Genomic DNA, 19,037 nt, shown 5'->3' on the forward strand with positions numbered 1-19,037 from the left:
TTCATGGGAGCCAAATTCAATGCTGTCTGTAAAGCACTATGACTGTACATTTTTACATGCTTCTTCATATCAACTCCTTGGCTTTGGTTTAATTTTCAAAGCACCAGAGTTTATTATTGGAATTATAACAAAAATGATAGCTCACATTAGTATTCATTACCACAGACCTGTATAATTTTAAGTATTTCACATACATTATTCCATCTGATGTCCACAACAATTCAAGAGAGAAGTCTTGGTCATGTCTCCATCTTACAGGTGAGAAACTGAGGCTGAGGAAGCTTAATTAATTTGTCAAGAGCAGAGTTAGAATTTTTAAAAATAGAATTGTGACACAAAAGCCCACATGTGTATCCAATTTGTCATATTATAATTTTTTAAAGTAGCATACACTTAGATACACCATTAGAAAGGCAAGCAGCAATAACAAAAAATAAATAAATTGGAAATTATCAAAATTAAATACTTTTATGTTTCAAAAAACACCATCAAGAAAATTGAAAGAAAATCCACAATCATTGGTGAGGAAAAGAAAAAACACAATGAAATACCACTTCATACCTAGTAGGATGGCTGTAATTTTTAAAAGTAGATAATAATAAGTGTTGCAAGTATGTGGAGAAACTGAAACCCTCATACAATGGTGGTAGGAATTTAAAATGATGCAGCCACTTTGGAAAACAATTTAAAAATATTAAACATAAAGTTACTATATGGCCCATCAATTTCACACCTAGGTATATGCCCAAAAGAAATGAAAATGTATGTCTGCACAAAAACCTGTACACAAATGTTCATAGCAGCATTATTTATGATTAGGAACAACAAAAATATCTATCAACTGGGGAAAGGATAAGTAAAATACATATTCTTATAAATGCAATATTTCAACAATAAAAAGAATAATGCAAGCCAGGTGCTGTGCTCACACCTATAATCCCAGCAGTTTAGGATGCTGTGGCAGTAGGATCACTTGAGCCCAGGAGTTTGAGACCAGCCTGGATGACACAGTAAGATCCTGTCTCTACAAAAAATTATAAATTAGCCAGTCATGGTGGCACATGCCTGTAGTCTCAACTACTCAGAAGACTGAGGTGGGAGGATTGCTTTAGCCCATGACTTCAAGGCTACAGTGAGCCATGATCATGCCACTGCACATTCCAACCTGGACAACAGAGAAAGGCCCTGACTCTAATAAAATAAAGAATGACGCACTGATACATGCTACAACAGGGGTGAATCTTTTTTTAAAAAAAATATATGCTAAGTGAAGGCCGAGTGTGGTGGCTAACACCTATAATTCCAGCACTTTGGTAGACCGAGGCAGGCGGATTATGAGGTCAGGAGATCGAGACCATCCTGGACAACATGGTGAAACTCCATCTCTACTAAAATACAAAATACTAGCTGGGCGTGGTGGCACATACTTGTAATCCCAGCCACTCGGGAGGCTGACACAGGGAAATCACTTGAACCCAAGAGGTGGAGGTTGCAGTAAGCCGAAATTGCCCCACTGCACTCCAGCCTGGTGACAGAGAAAGACTCCAACTCAAAAAAAAAAAAAAAAAAATTAAAAAAAAAATATATATATATATGCTAAGTGAAATAAGCCAGTCACAAAAGAACATTTTGTTCTATTTACATAAAATTTCCAGAATAGGCAAATCTATACAGATGGAATGGAAAGTATATTTGTAGTTGTCTAGGGCAAGCAGGGTAATTTGGAATAACGAATGACTTCTAATAGGAATGGAGCTTCTTTTCGCAGTGACTAAAGTGTTCTAAAATTGATTATGGTGATAGACAACTCTTTGAATATATGAAAAAAATTATTGAATTCTATGCTTTAAATGGGTAAGTTGTTTTGAATATGCATTATATCTCAATAAAGTTATTATTAAGAACAATAGCATATAGAAATCAACTGTCAGTGGTAATATTAGAAAGTTTTACAAAACATTTGCTTTTTCACTCCTAGAACTGGTGAAATCAAAATTTTCATTATAGTGACTTTGATAATCTAAGCTCTTTTAAATATGTGGATAGTTGGTTGGCTACAGCAAGTGATTTAAGATTACACGCATAGCTCATGAGATGATCTAAGGATTGGTGACATGCACCATAAGTTGTGTAAATTGTGTTTTTGCCCTCCAGAATCAATGAACTTCACTTCTGGGACTACTATGAATTCAAATTAAAAGTGGTAAAGGCAATAATATTGTAAAGAAATCAAGGAACATGTACCATTAGCATTGAAAGGCCACTTCTGACAGCTGTATCTAATTCACTCACATGTCTTGGATTTCAAAGACCCAAGCACTTAAGAGGCAATAATAAGCAATACCCGTCCCCCCAGAAAACCTGAGCCATCTTGAAAGATAACAGAAGAAACAAAGCATTGTGATTTATAGTTGATGCCTATCTACTTTAGAGAAGCATCCACAGCGTGTCTTTCCATGATTTGAGGTTGATTTTTATTCTATCAAGGCATTATGCCACCAATAAGAGCCATGAAACTGTAGCTGGAACAACTGGCTAGAAAGAAGATTGATTACCCTATAAACTACTGTATCCTGTATGAGTTCATATTTAGCTCTTTGCTCACAAGACAAGGGATACCATTGCTCTCTAATTAGAGATTTTTATTTCCATTGGCATTAAAAATATATTTGAAACCAAGAAAACAAGGAAGAGGGGAAATGGATTGGCCTTAAGATTTTACGGTAGAAATGCCACTGGGTTACTGGCTGGCATTTTTAAAGCTTAAAGAGAGAAACTTGTGCAACTGTCAAAATTTCATCACTATTACTGTTAGACAATCATATTCTAGAGAACAGAAGCAGAGAAGCAGTTTGAAGCATGTCCATTCGTTGCTGAGAGGGAAAAAGGAAAACAAGTTCCATCTCTCTTCTGCCTAATACAGAAACAAAATAGACATTACATGAGTGATATGAGGATATCTCCCATATGATACATTGATTTAACTTTGCTGGTATTTGTTTTATAGCTATTCCATTTATTTGGTATTTCCTCTCTTTTTCTAGTCCTCAAAATCCCTTATTGAAGCTCTTTGTTTACCTACCTTGTTCAGATACCATCACTAGGACCTAAAGTAAACACTCTCTAATGGACTTCTCTGTCTTTTGACAGAGAAATACCCATATCTTTTCTGAGCCATGGTTGTCTTTCTGGAATTAACTCAACATTTGGAATTAAAGGTACTTGATTTTTCTCTGCTAAAGTGTTTATTGAAAGGTGGAGATGACATTTCTCTTTGGGGACATAAATCCTTTGATAAGCTCTGGGCTATAGAGTCAGGAACCTGTCTGGCCTGAACCACTATAGGCAAAGTGCATGCTAGACTTTTTTTATGACCTTTAACAATGAAATGATTTAATGACCTCTCACTATGTGTACAAAAAAAAAAATCATTATTTATTAAATCCTTTCTAGCACTTGCTTGCAAGTTACTGCCTTGAATCGACTTTTCCCAAATTTAAAAGAAAATACTGTATAATTCTTCCTGATGCGATTTGGGGATTTTTACATGTTTGTTCATTTGTAAAAGAGAGACTAGAAGTGACCTCAGAAATGTTCTAAGATGAAGATGATTAACAACTAATACTCCAAGGATAATACTGAAACTGATGCTGCATCACAATGACAAAGCTGGTGATTTTTCAGAATTCAATTGTCTAAACAGATAAAAATGATCAGTCAACTCTGGAATTTTTCTCATCTGTTGTGATATTTCCTTCACCCTCATCTGTTTATGTTCTTTGCTCTGTTATGCTGTTATGTTATGGCTATGCATGATTATTTCTCAGAAGGATTCCAAGAACATCATGGCATTGAATTTAGACTTCCCAGTGGCGGCTGATTTCCCATTTTCAAACTAAACAGGGAATTAGGTTCTTGGTGGCATTTTAACCCTTTTTTTTCCTTCCACTTTTATTACTTAACCCTCAAGAAAACAAATTGCGAAGTACTGCAAATTAAATTACTAGCATCTTCTTTACTTCTTTTGGGGAACAGGAGAATGTATGTAGACACATTGTGTGACTCAAGATTTAAGTTTCATCCTGTTCTTCAGTTTGAGGACCAATACTAAAGCTACTTTCATTTTCTTGAAGCCTTGTTATCACTGGGAAGGAGACCAATAGCAAAGCTTGAGAGAGGCAGGATTGGTCAGAAGCCCCGGATTAACAATCCCCCATTCCCACAGTGAATCCCAGAGGTGAGAAACAAGACAGAGGCAGAGAACATAGACAGCAATTGATTCAAGGTTTACCAAGGAATTAATAAAACTCTACTGCAAGAGTCTTGCTTTAAATCCCTTTTGCTTCATATTTACATCTTTTTTTTCCATAAAAGCAACATACACCTAAGTAAAGGTCTGCAAAACACTTAATTTGCTATTTTTCCAATAGCAAAACACGCAATAATGGATAATTGATTCATTAACCAATTCTAATAAGCAATTTAAGAATCCAAAATGTTCACCTTTGCAATCAGGTCATTAAAAGCACAAAGCATGATAATTTGGAGAAAATAAATTTTACAGGCATTTCAGAATTTTTTTTCTATCTCAAAATGTTACAGTCTCTTGCATCCATTCACACTTTAGGAAAATTAACTTTAAAGGAAATGTGCCAGATTCTCTTCTTTTTGAACTCTGCAGGAGCTCCCACTGAATGAAACTATTGACTTGTTAGGTATCTCTTAATATTTAAAAAGATTCTCCTATTACTATCTCTGGGCATGGCATTCTTTGGTTCAGCCACATCACACTGAAAAAAAATGACAACTTACTTAAAATAAAACTTAGCCTCTATTTTCAAGAAGCCTCAAATGCATGGAAATAGTCATATATAAATTATGTATGTGTGAGCCTCTCTGAAGTCTAGGTTAATTTCCTGTGGTGTGCTCTATTCTATCCTGTACTTCTTCCACCTGGGCCTTTATCACAAAATGTTTATTTACTTGTATACCAATCCCCCATGTATCCAAGAACCCTAGACTATAAGGTCCACAAGAAGAAACACCTTATAGATCGTGTGTGTGTGTGTGTGTGTGTGTGTGTGTGTGTGTGTGTGTGTGTGTTTTAACTACTGAATCCCCTGCACGAGGCATGGAACATAATTGACATTACAATTTGTTTGCTAATTTCTTTTCCTCAGAAGACTCACTTCTGGAGAACAATGCAGATGTAGTATCTATCTTTCTATCTCTATCATTTTGTTCAGTGCCTGGGACAGAGCAGAGATTGAACAAATTAATGTCTCAATTAATTAATTACACAAACATGATATGTTTATAGCTCACATAAGGACACTGATTGCAAAAAGGTGCTGGTTAGCTGTTACTCTTGGTCAGAAACATTAAAACCCCCAAAAAAGAGGTAAAACATTTTTCAATTCTGTAGTAAACACAATGCAAATGTGAGGGTGCCTATACCTGTTCAGAGACCATTCTTTAATAATGTTTCTGCTTTTTTCTGAGTCCTAAAGTTGATCATCCTAAAGCTTCCAGTCAACATTATTTAATTCTCATCAATAAAATGTTTTCATATGCAACATTTTCCATTATCAAAATATTCTTCCAAACGTTCGGCCTTCATCCTATTTTTAGTGGACATGTACCAAAATTTCATAAATGGAAAGTCATTCTTCAGTCCTCTCAAGAGTAAAAGGTCCTTTTTCTTATGACCCTCTTAGATTGTTCCCGTATCGTGTCACTTAACATCATCTGCAATGTCTCCATGCTATTCATGAACTACTATACATGAAGTACATATAGCTTTTAAAATGTTTCATAAATTACATGTATTATACTTTATGGTTTCAAATTACTTCCATATCTCATTCTGCTCCTAAAGACTTGATTGTTATAGGTTCAATTGTGTTTTCCCCAAAAATGATAAGTTTAAGTCCTAACCCCCAGTACCTAAAGATGTGACCTTATTTAGAGATAGGATCTTTACAGAGGTAATAACATTCCAAAGACGCCACTAGAGTGGACCTTCCTCCAATATGACTGGTGTCCTTATATTAATAGGAAAGAAGTCTGGACACAGAGACAGGCACACAGGGAGAACACCATGTGAAGACAGAGATCAGCGTGATGCCTCTGCAAGTCAAAGAATGCCAAGGATTTCTAGCAAACCACTAGACAGTAGGTAGGGGAAAGGCATGGAATAAACTCTTCCTTGTGGGCCTCAGAAGAGATCAAACCTACCAAATCAAAGCTGCCAAGACCTTGATCTTGCACTTCTAGTCTCCAAAACTGTAGGATAATAAATTTCTGTTCTTTAAGCCACCAAGTTTGTATTTTGTTATGGTAGCCCTAGTAAACTAATACGCTGGCCCTAAGTAACAGAGAAATTCCACGTTAGGACAATGTATACAAGGGGACAAATGAACAAAGGTTATACTCTGAGAATGTAAGATACAGTCATGTTCTGCATGACATTTCAGTCTATAGCAGACTGCATATACAATGGTGGTCCCATTAGATCAGGCGTCCCCAAACTATGGCCCGCGGGCCGCATGCAGCCCCCTGAGGCCATTTATCCGGCCCCCCGCCACACTTCAGGAAGGGGCACCTCTTTCATTGGTGGTCAGTGAGAGGAGCACAGTATGTGGCAGCCCTCCAACGGTCTGAGGGACAGTGAACTGGCCCCCTGTGTAAAAAGTTTGGGGACGCCTGCATTAGATCATTACATAGTATTTCTAGTTCACCCTTTCTGTGTTTAGACATGCTTAGATACGCAAACACCACTGTGTTACAACTGCCTGCAGTATTCAGTACAGTAATAAGCTGTACAGGTGTGCAGACTAGAAGCAAAAGGCTACGTCATATTGCCTAAGTGTGTAGTAGGCTATATGACATCTAGGTTTGTATAGGTATACTCTGCAGTATTCTCACAACAATAAAATTGCCTAATAACATATTTCCCAGAATGAATCCCCATTGTTAACTGACATATGCCTGCAAATGTAAAAGCTGGGGATAAAAGTCAATGGCAAACCAAAGGATACAAATGTAGAAATGGGGGCAGGGACAAATGTAGAAATGGGGGAGGGACATTTGTAGGAGTGTGACATCCATAATTCAAAGAAAGCACTGGGTATAATTCATAGGACAGCAAGGTTAAATTTAGAGAAGAAAGATACTTTCTCAGCACCCAGACAGAAAGTTGAAAAGGTGCTAAATTATAATAATGCTGTTGTTGTTGATAACAGTGCTTACCATTTGTTAAAGACAACCTATGTCTGGCATTATTTGCTATCACTTAATGCATAGAAAGTGCTTACAGAGAGTGATGATTAATTTCATATGTCAACTGGGAGGGTGTTTTTGAATGGGATTAATATTTAAATCAGTAAACTTTGGGTAAAGCAGATTGCCCTCCCTAATAAAGATAAACTTCATCCAGCCAACTGAAGGCCTGAATAGAACAAAAAGACTGCCTCCCAGAGAGAGAGAGAGAATTCCCCAACAGACTGCCTTTGGACTTAAACTGGAACATCGACTCTCCTGAGTTTCCTGTCAGCTGATCCATACCGCAGATTTTGGACTTGTTAGCCATCATAATCATGTAAGCCAATTATTTATAATAAACTCTGTCTCTGTGTGTGTGTGTGTGTGTGTGTGTGTGTACCATTAGTTCTACTTCTCTGAAAACCTTGACTAATATACAGAACAAATGCTCAATGAATTCTTGATATCACAATACTGTGCCATGTTAAGATAAGGATAACTCATTGTACTGATGAGAATAGCTGAGGTTGAGTGAGATTAAGTAAATTGCCTAAGATCACATTGTTAATAAGTGACAGAGTTAGGATTCCAGCCAGGTCTGTCTGATTCCAAAGTACATACTCCTTCCATCATATATTGCTACCTGAGAGTTGGCAATGAAGATAAAGATGAAGTAGAATATGAGATCACTTTCTAAGGATACAAATGGGTGTAATCAGGGACACAGGGAAGATCAGGAACAATCAATATGGGGGAAGAATTAAGTTGGTGGTTTTCACATTGTGAGCCCCAACATCCAGTGTTCTCTAGAGATATTTCAGTGAATTCACCAACTTCTGATTTGAAATGTATGTGTTTTAAAATATTATTTTATAGATAGGAACAAAAACAATCACCCATTCTCAAATGTGTGAGTATATGTTAATTGCAGCACACTAGATTCATACAAACATTATCCTGGGCTGTCAGGCTAATTTGTTTAGTATACACTATGTAGGAAAGCTTCTGCTGACATCTCTTTGCATATATTTAGACCTGTTATGATCTGTTATTGGTTATCTCCGCACTGCATTAGTGAGCATGTCACTACAGCATATGTGGGCCAAGCTCAGTTAATAGCCCATCATATCTTTGACATACCTGTTTGCACGAGGTCTCATCACAGCATAACAGAGTTGTTCAACACCCAGGGAACAATAACAAGCCACATATGATATTATCATGGTTTTATAATACTTTATCATGCTTACTTGCTTTAAAGTGATATTGGTTATAGGATTCACTATCAATTTAACCATAGCCTTTTCAAAAAGAAGCACTATGTTAACTATACACAGTTTTTAGAAATTAACAATACTATGCACTTGTTCATGCAATCACCTACCCACTTTCTTCTTCAGCATCATAATTAAAGTTTTAGTCTAAGCATTCTTCATATTCAGACCAAAAATATTCTTCTGAGTCACTCTCAGCCTTTCAGAGCTATGAATAGGGTTACAGTGACAAGCTGCATTCATAACACCTCCACCTGTAGGACAGGCAGTATAATTTCAAGGCATAATAAATTGCTGAGCTTAGGCAACTTCTACTTTAATTACATTGCTTAGTATGCCAGACAAACTTCAGACTAAATATTACCTGTTTTTTTTTTCAAAACTAGATCACAAAGTAATTTATCCCAAGAAATCTCAAGCAGCAAACTAACTTTAAGTCAGCCTTGTGGTATGCAACCAATGCAAATAATTCAACTGAGGTCACAGGAATATATACCTTTTATATATTGATAAGTTCCCATATTACAACTTATTCCTGGGCCTGGTGGTGGACAAGTTTCTTTGGCATCAATTATAAAAGGCATCTCAATTTCAGAAACATAACACTGTGAAAAATACAAGCATGGAGGATCAATAAAATTGTGCATAAATGTTACACAAAATCACCGTAGCCTTTACTTTAGAGCACTAGGTTAACTGTTTCTTTGTATTTATGGGAGAGTTATTATCTTTTATTATCACTTCTGTTTTTATATACTGCAGTCCCATGGAAGATTTCATCTGAAAATTGATGAAAGTATTGTTTTTTAAACAACTGTGAAAAACATTGCCCTGGGAAAATGCAAGACACAAGATAGATAAGATAGAGCCTCTGGCTTGAAGGGCACATTAAAAGATGCATAGTCCAAAAAAAAAAAAAAAAAAAAAAAAAAGAGACAATGAAATGGTCAACCAATGCTTATAAGTCAAAAATTATTCTGGAAAATAATTGAATAACTGTTAAGCTACCATTTTATTCTCCTGAAAAGTCCATTTTGCATGTTTAAATGCTTCGCTTACTTCTAAAATTATTCAATTACTGAACAAAATAATGTTCTAAAAGCCTTAGAATATTTTCCAGATCTTCATTTTAAACTAAGAAGGACTAAAAACTGTATCATTTTAAAATGTATTGCATTAGAATTTAAATAAAGGTATTTTGCAACATGTGACAGTTACATGAACATGAAATTTTAATGTTCATAATAAAGTTTAATTGAAGCACAGCCATCTAGGGCACAGCCTTACGTGGCCCACAAAGTTGAAAATATTTACTATCTGGCCCTTCACACATAAAAGTATAGCAATGGATTTTGGTTGAAAAACTGATGCTTTTGTGTTGGTATTGTTTTAATTTCTAGAGTTCATAAAGATGTTTAAAATAAATAAAATGTACAAAGGGAGTCCCCTATATAGTTTCTCCATCTTGCCTCCTCTAGAACTGTGGTTGCTAATCCCAGTCAACATAGGCTTCATTTTTGTGTCACACCCATAACCAATGCTGGACTCTAAGGTCTGGCCCTTGAATCACCTCTAAACACAGCTGTCATTACCCCTGGGATTCTGCCTATTATGCCTAATTTTCATGTATTTGCCTGACTGGTACCAAATGAAATTCTAGAGTCTCTTTTTGAAATTCTTGAGCCTTCACTAGGCTTTTGGGAGTAGATATGAAGTCAGGTAGGAGGTAGCTGCAGTTCTAGGCAGTGCTGAGAAGGAACTCTGCATATTTAACAAAGATCAAAGTTTTAAAATAAAACAAGGATATATAACCTTTTCAAAAGTAAAGAAAACCTTCTTTTAACACACACAAAATCCTCATCATAGTAGGTGAGGTCCTATTTTTATTCAGTCACTGGAGACGGTATCTGAAGTCCCAAGCAGATTCTCATAACTCATTAAATTTCTATGACCTCTCATATGTTGTGTCCCATGATGTGAAAAGCACTGCCTAAAGAAGTGAAGTTATCAGGAGGTTCAGACATCAGTTAGCAGGTTATATAGGAGGGATATATAGGAGAGTTCTAAGTAGAACTTCTAAATAGAATTTAACCAGTACTATCCCTAAAACTCAGCTGCTTGTTCCTATTACTCTCAGGTCATGCTATGCCACAACAAGGCCAAATCTGTGGGCACTCTAAATATTTATAAAACTGTCACCTCAGACATCTTATAACTCTTACCTAAGGCTAAGCTCTAAATCACTTTAAAACACTGTCAAATAACCATCTTACCTGACCCTGAGCCATACACATCATTTCCTTTTCTGTTTCTGAGAGAAGTAGAGTCTCATATGTCTCCACTCCTACTCCATGCTTTCTTCTCCAATTAAATTTTCTCATTCAGTAAGCAGCACCACTATCCCCTCCATTATCCAAATCAACAAATCTAGTTGTTATCCTTAGCTCTTCTCCTTTCCTTTTCCACTGTGAATTAATTACCAAACCAGTTAATTTTACCTGCTGTCTTTCAAATCTCTCTCTCGCTCTCTTCCTCTCTCTCTCTCCCTACTGCCACTCTTTCAGTTCATCTTTTCTTTTGCAAAACTTCAACAGTATGTGAATCAATTATGTCCCTCTCCTGTTTAAAAGCCATGGCTTTTCACTTCCAGTATGATCAAGCCCAAACAAAGCTTACAACGTCCCTTATGTTCTGGCCCCTTTTAGAGTTTCCAGACCCATCTCCCACAAATTTCTGTCACACATTTTATGTTCCAGTCATAGGGAACTTCTCAGGATTCTTCGAAGGTGCCATGCTTACTTATCCTGACAGTCCTCCACACCATCTGTTCAAATTTTTCCTAACCTATCCCCACCCTCTTTGGATAATTACAATTGAATAACGTCCTTTTGGTGTGAGTGCAAAAGACACTTCTCCAGCAAGCCTTCCTTGACCAGCCTTAGACTAGGTTAAGTGCCCCAGTTGAGTGCTTCTATGAAGGCCTTGAGAAACCTGGGTTTCAGATAATTTGTTTCATGAAGGCAGTAACAATTTCCTTCTGTCTACCTCTACCTTCATAATGTTTTACTTAGAATACAGAATTCAAATGAGATTATCTTCCAAGTTAGCCAGAATCATGACCTACAAAAGAAGTACTGCTCTATCTCAGCTCCTTGGAGCAAGCTATGGGAAAATTTTCTGGCTATATCCAGGTATAGTTTTAGGGCTGAGAGTTCTAATAATCCTACGGACCTAGCAAAAATCTTCATTTCCTTACCGCATGATCAAGGAACTAGTAAGCATGCTATCCCACAAAGGCTAAGTCAGAAGCGACACAAGAAAACTTGGATGTAATAATTGTTTTAAGAATTAAGAATCTGCCCACAGTCCCACTTGCTTTGAATCCTTTTTATCAAAATAATGCTAGCACTGCAGGACTGTTGAATGTCATCAACCTGCAATATACATAGGTCTCCAGGGTTGATCACCATGAACTCATAACCATCACAAAAAGATCTTTATTAAATTGTTCCATGGAAGTCTTGAAATGGTCCAAATATTGTACTAAACAAATTATAAAAGGCCCTGACATACAAAGTTTTAGAATCTGAAATCGTAATTTATGTCAAAAGATAGTAATGATAGAGCTGCACAGGAAATAGGAAATTTGACAAGCCTTGAAACTTGAATACAGCTGTGAAAACGCTGAAAAAAGATTTTTCAGAGCTCTGTAGGAATGGAATTCTCTACATCAAGCAAGCTAATAGTAAATTAAATTTGTACAAGCTTCTTGCTAAAAGAAACCTAAGCTCTTTGCTGACACAAAGCCCTACAGTAAAGCCACTTCGTAATGCCAATTTCACACTGAAACAACTATGTGGTACATTGATTCTAGAATGCTGAAGAGAACCAATTGAAAGAGCAATGTTTTCCTCTGTGATAATGCACTTGACATATTTGTAAATTGATCTTTCTGCCAAGATCTCCAAACAACCAGACCTTTATCATAGTCTGTTTTCCCCTCTTGACCTCATTGCATCTCAGAGGTTTTGCTCCAGGAAGATGCCCTATACAGATGCATTGGGATCAAAATTGCTGCTGAGTCAGAGAAGTTTTTAAAGTGTCACGACCAATATATAACTGCATGCTAAATAGTTAACATCCTTCCCTGAGGGTTTTGCAATACTATGCTTATATTGTAGCTCTATATACTGAAATTACAGGCTCTTGTGAAAGACACTAGCAATAATAATGCATTTTATAGCAGTGTTCACTCAAGGACCTTTAAACAAGTGTTAACGTTTATATATTGAATATTATTACACTGTTCCACTCCCTCCCATAATACATAACTGGAAAACTGTGATTTCCCTAGTGTAACAGTTGGCTCTGAGGGATATTTTGACTGTCACATCAAACATAAAATATTTATGAAGCAGCTAAGAAAAATAGATTCCACTTCTCTCTTTAGCAAGGAATTAAATATTAAAACTACACTATGCCTTATAAGTATATAAGAATATTCCTTGAATCAAGTGATTAATAATTCAGCTAGCATATATAAACTATTGGAATAAACTTCAAAACAAAGTACTTTTTAAAACTTGTGAAATTGACTAAAAGAAACTTAATTATATAATTATACATACACAGATATTTTATATATAAACATAAGTAATTATAATTTTAGTCATATATCATGTACAGGAGGTACTTTGAGAACTCTGAGAATTAAGTTAATCAAAACTGACACACAATTAACACATATTCCCAGTTGAAAAATCTCAACTGTGTAATAACAAAACACAGTCAGCAAAAGGAAGATGAATGGAAGAGACTACTGAGGGACTGGTGTAGAAAGTCAACATTTGTTAGTATTCAGGCAACATTGTTCAAGACAGAAGGGCTCCTATCCCAGAGGTGGCCTCCTCCAATTCCTACAGAATATAAAGCCAAAAGAGAATATGGACACCCTGGGCTGTCCACATTGTTGGCATTTGCCCATGGACTGACTAAACGGACTCACGGTAATCAGGAACACTGGTAGCTGTATATCACAATATAATTGTTCAACACATATTGGCCTTTGTTTTACACATCTATGTTAGTTTGATTTGGACAGCCTAAGGTTTGTCTGAGAGACAAACCTGAGATAATGCATACGTATTGATCAGAACTAGACTAAACCCTTGATTGAGCAGCCAACTTGTCCCCTGTGGCGACATCTTTACAAACACCCACAACAAACTGCAAAAATATGTATGGCTCAGTCATAATTTTAGCTTTCCTCACAAATCACAAACATGTAAACAAAATGTAAATATAAAATCATCATGATGAATTTATAATAGTGTATCATAATTTATATAGCTAAATAAGTGTGGTCCCATTAAAAATGGTCATCTTTACAAATCTTTCATAACATACTTATTATTATACTTCCATTGCTCAGAGCACTTAGTTCTCTTCATTAAGCACTGTCTTTAGGCTGATAGGGTGAGGTGACTTATGCCTGTAATCCCAGCACTTTGGGAGACCAAGGTGGGAGGAAAACTTGAGGGAAGGAGTTCTGAGAGCAGCCTGGGCAACACAGTGAGACACTGTCTCTATAAAACTTAAAAAAAAAAATTAGCCAGGCATGGTGGCACACACCTGTAAACGTGTAGTCCCAGCTACTTGTGAGGCAAGATAGAAGGCTCACTTGAGCCCAGGAGGTGGAGGCTCAGCGAGTTATGATTGCGTCACTGCACTCCAGCTGGGGCAATAGAGTGAGACCCTGTCTTTTAAAAACAAACAAAGTAACTGTCTTTAAAGTTTGCAGTGCAGGTTTTTTAATGAAAACACCTAAAATTAGGTAGCACTTGGCTGTTAACAAAGGAAATTGTGATGAAAAAGCTTTATATTTTCAGAGTGAATTTGATTTTGTTACACAGTCAAAAGTCACTTGAAAGTAAGTCCAAGAAACTAGCCTAGGTAATATAATTTTTAACCTAAAGCAACCTATGAATATTAAATAATAACTATAAAATAATGAGGCTAATATATACTGAGAAGAAATTTATGCATTATTTAGAAAGGCAATTTCGTAATAAGAGACCCAAAATTATTTTGATCAAAGGCAGAATGTTTAGGATACGAGTGTGGTTTTCATTAGGTAGCTATTTTGAACCACCATACCTATTCTGATATATAAATTCAGGTGTATTTGTTTTAAAATATCTCATTACTTTTTGTTTAATAATTACAAAAGCATCTCAAATTATCTTACTGTTAACTTGAGACTTATACTATGTTATTCTTTGATGAATTTCCACCTTAAATCCTAACAATATTTTACTCTTTGGTCTTATTTGAGACCTATCAGCAGAGTTTACAAGAGACCCCATATGCCATGTAAGAAATCAATGGCATTTGTATACTTGGATTCTGTGAGGGTCTCACAATTCCTCAGTATAGACCTAGACTTGTAGCACAAATAACATGACCAAAAATCAAGTTATGTCATCTGACACACAGTTTGATATACACTCTCACAGCTAAACAAAACATGAAAAATTCAGGGCATGAGAGAAGAGACAGAGAACAACTTGAATAACTACCTTAAAAGTTGTGAGAAAATGTAAACTTTTAAAATTGCTCCAAATTAAAAAAGCACAATCTCTGTTAGTGACCATTTATAAATCAATCCCACCTGTATATGAATTATAAACTCTATGCTAATATATCATTTCTAGTTTAAAAATAGCTTCCTATTTCATAAATGTTATTTTCATAAAAGTTTCAACTTAATTTACTTGTTTGCCTTGATATTCACAAACTACCTGAATTTTTCATGGTGGAATTCTCTTAGATTATGTTTATTTTATACATATATGGATTATGACAGTTCAGATGTCTTTCAAAATTTATACTTGATGTGAAATCCATGCAAAATTTAAAAAGTAAGAAATAACTTACATATTATTTTCCAAACTGTTTTGGTTTTCCAATGACAAAACCTAGACATATAAAGAGATATTCAATACAATCTATAACCCATACTATAACAGTTTTACTCTTTTGTGATTCTCAAACTGAAGGGATCCTATTAAGAAAGTTAAGTTCTAAGGCATTTAACACCATATGATAGAAATATGTGATGTGTTTCCTGTATATCTAGTAAGGCCATGTGAAACACAGTTTTTCATAAATTAAATTCTCATATGAGCCCACTCACTGCATATACAGATTGAGAGTCACAAAATTATACTCAACACACATTAAGTGAGCATCTTATATAAAAAATTTATATGTACTATGATGACTGTAAAAATATAGTAATCTATAATAATAGCAGTTAACATTGGGCTAACTCTTCACATTCCTTTTCTCAAGGGATTAACTCCTATGATATAGATCCTACTAGTCTCCAAATTTTAAAGGTCAAGTCACACAGAGCAATGTTAAGGGACCTGCCTCAGGTCACACAGCTACTAAACAGTAGATATAGGATCTGAATCAAAATAATCTGACTTCAAAGCCTACCACTCTTGAAGACTAAGCAGTACTGCCTAACTTAATGCAGAAAAATACATTTTCTACACTTTTAGAATTGCAGTCCAGAAGGCCAGAAGGAAATTTGTAATCACTGGTATTTTAGGTGATTGTCAGTTCCTATAAACAGTAGGAACTTAACTTTCAAAAACATACGTATTTTTAAAGCAACTTATGGAATATTTTGGAGAACAGAAATGAGTATCCTCTTAACAAACTTAGTAGCCTTTATAATATATTTTCTTTGCAAACCAACCTGACAGCATTTGTAAAACTACATTAATCAGGTGATTTGTAAAAAGAAAATTATATAAAAACCCACTTTGGTAGATCAATAGTAAGTTATTTTTAAGTTAAATGGTATTTAGAAGTATCCATGGAATATTCATTCTTCTGAACACTGCATTTTTAGACTGATTGTCATTTAGGGTCCTCAAAGTTCTCTGCTAAAAAAGTCTATAATTTATGCCAGTTAACATTCTGATTTATAAGTAGTAGGAAAACAGATCAATAGATAAGCCAATTTTATTTTTATTTTTATTTTTATTTTTATTCATTTTTTTTTTTTTTGAGACGGAGTTTTGCTCTTGATGCCCAGGCTAGAGTGCAATGGCGCGATCTCGGCTCACCGCAACCTCCGCCTCCTGGGTTCAGGCAATTCTCCTGCCTCAGCCTCCTGAGTAGCTGGGATTACAGGCACGCACCACCATGCCCAGCTAATTTTTTGTATTTTTAGTAGAGACGGGGTTTCACCATGTTGACCAGGATGGTCTCGATCTCTTGACCTCGTGATCCAACCGCCTCAGCCTCCCAAAGTGCTGGGATTACAGGCTTGAGCCACCGCGCCCGGCCTGATAAGCCAATTTTATTGATGGAGTAACAAAAGGTGCTATAACATCAACACAAAAAGATAATTCCAAAGAGTAAAGTCCTTCTCTCTCATCCACAGGGAGGAGCTCTCCTTCAAGAGCCAATGGTCTCTCCTTAGCACTGGAGTTCCAGGATTAACTGCACATGCAGAGAACTAAACATAAGAGAGATGTGAAAGCTAAATTTCTTCCCCTCTACAGACATATATGAGCTATTTATAATATATTTGACTTTTTTGATACATCTGTATGCTTATTCATTGGGTAATTATGAGTCAAGTAAGGTCCCATGAGAGAACTGTACCTATTCATTCATTCACACAGGTAAAATAACAGGAACAAAGTAGATGCAATATTCAAAGAACACTTCAAATATGAAGCGCTACATCTAATAACACTTTGCCTAAGATTCCAAACTTAGACACTATTTTAAAAAATCATTAAAGTTTGCAAGCTTCTATGGCTCATCACATTAGGATATGAATAGAATTTATTAAATGTCAGTTGGATATAACTTCAGTATCTATTCCTATGGCTTTTAAAATTTATAGCTTGTAAAGTTAACTTCTTCAAGATAAATATTGCAACAAATTGGCTTTCAATTTTTAAAGGAAGAATAATTTACTTGTGGCAAATACTAAATTTACTCAGTCTCATAGCAATAAATACTTTAAGCATATATTTTCTACCTACCCCCCAAAATTTTCTTTTGCAGAATTCAGTCAAGAAACGTTTTCTGAATACCTACTATATGCAGGCATGGTACCTGTATGTGCCAAGAAGACAATCAAGTGTCCAAAGCTTGAGGCGGGAAAGCATTAAACCACACGTATGTGTTATTAACAAATCAAAGAAAACAACCACATAGAAGCATATCTGGGTCTTGAGATTCTAACTTTTCAGTTGCAAGTAGATGTGGCTCTACTCAATCAGCTTAACTTCATTCTTCCATCTCTTCTTAATGCTGTTTCATGCCACAATACCCACATTTTCTTTCAAAACAATGAATGATAGAGCATCTTTTTAAAAACTGCTTGTTCCATTTCCCCAAACCCAGCCCATACACACGCCCTCCTGTTTCGTGGGCACGTGTCCTTCCAAAGCTCGGTTGGCCACCCTCTCACCTGAAAAAAAGTTTGGAGACAACGCTGGCCTTTTCCAGAGGCGACCTCTGCATGGTCTCTCGGGCGCTGGGGTCCCTGCTAGGGCCGACTGGGCTCAAGCTCCTAATGCCAAAGGACCTACTCCTCTGGGTGCCTGCCGCTCAACCCTTTTTCTCTGACCTGCTGTGATGTCATTTGCTTCCAACTCCCCCCACCCACCCCTACTCCACACACCTCCCCTTCCTCTTGCTCCTTACCCCGCCTCCACTGCCCAGGTTAAAAGCCAGCCGAGTGCTGCCTGGTCCGGCCCCAAATTTGCTCTAGCGGCTTTCTCCACCCACTCCGCACCCCCCCACCCCGCCCGGGCCGCACCCCCGCCCGCTCCTTCCTTCTCTCCTCCTTCCCTCCCTCGCCACCCCGCACCTCCCTCTCCTGATTCTGACTCCCAGCCTCCCTCCCTCGCGCGGGCTCCTTCCAGGTCTGTGTCCTTACCGTCCAGCACCAGGCCCATCGCACAGGTGGGCGACAGTCACGGCCGCTCTTCAGGTCCAGTAGGCAACATTCCAGGACGCAAGAAACTACTGGCAGGAAAACTGGCTCCCCGGGGAGCCTCCTGAGCTCTCCTTCGCGTCAGGGTCCGCCAGACCCAGGACCAGCTGCCACCAGCTTTCCCGAGCCTTCCTCCTTTTCCAGATGACCCTAGCTGGGTTCCTGTAACGTTTGCAAGGTGTATTCTGAAAAGGGAAGGAAAATATGCCTTTCATGCATGGAAATACAGCCTTAGAGAACCAAAAAGTTCCGCGGCCGTGTGGATCTGATGCATTTACCTTAGCGCTTCCTTTGCGTGTCGTGTCGGAGAAGAGAACCAAGCATGGTTAGTTTCAGGCTTAGGTGAGTGAACTCCAAATACGGCACAGAAATCTTAGGAGACATACTTAAAGGAAAAAAAAATCTGCAAGGAGGTGAGAGGAGATAATGCTTTGCCTAATTGCCGGCCCAGGATTTGTTCCTTGTCT

The 19,037-nt window shown here is 37.0% G+C and overlaps 1 protein-coding gene across 4 annotated transcripts in view; it reads right to left on the bottom strand.

Annotated features, from left to right (window-relative positions):
- CFTR (CF transmembrane conductance regulator) overlaps positions 1-18,206 on the bottom strand; it is a 230,318-nt gene extending 212,112 nt beyond the window's left edge. For 2 of the 4 annotated variants that reach the window (XR_012512045.1, XM_003921052.4), the window contains exon 1: positions 18,043-18,205. Coding sequence is in view for 3 of the 4 variants with exons in the window: in XM_003921052.4 (XP_003921101.3) it covers positions 18,043-18,095 (53 nt within the window). In the remaining variant the exon portion in view is untranslated. Of the gene's footprint in view, positions 1-18,042 lie in introns of all 4 variants that reach the window. The other 2 variants (XM_074379167.1, XM_074379168.1) reach the window with 1 other exon arrangement.
- Positions 18,207-19,037: the final 831 nt, after the last annotated feature.

Source organism: Saimiri boliviensis, chromosome 10, assembly GCF_048565385.1.
Source record: "Saimiri boliviensis isolate mSaiBol1 chromosome 10, mSaiBol1.pri, whole genome shotgun sequence".
NCBI classification, from domain to species: domain Eukaryota; kingdom Metazoa; phylum Chordata; class Mammalia; order Primates; family Cebidae; genus Saimiri; species Saimiri boliviensis.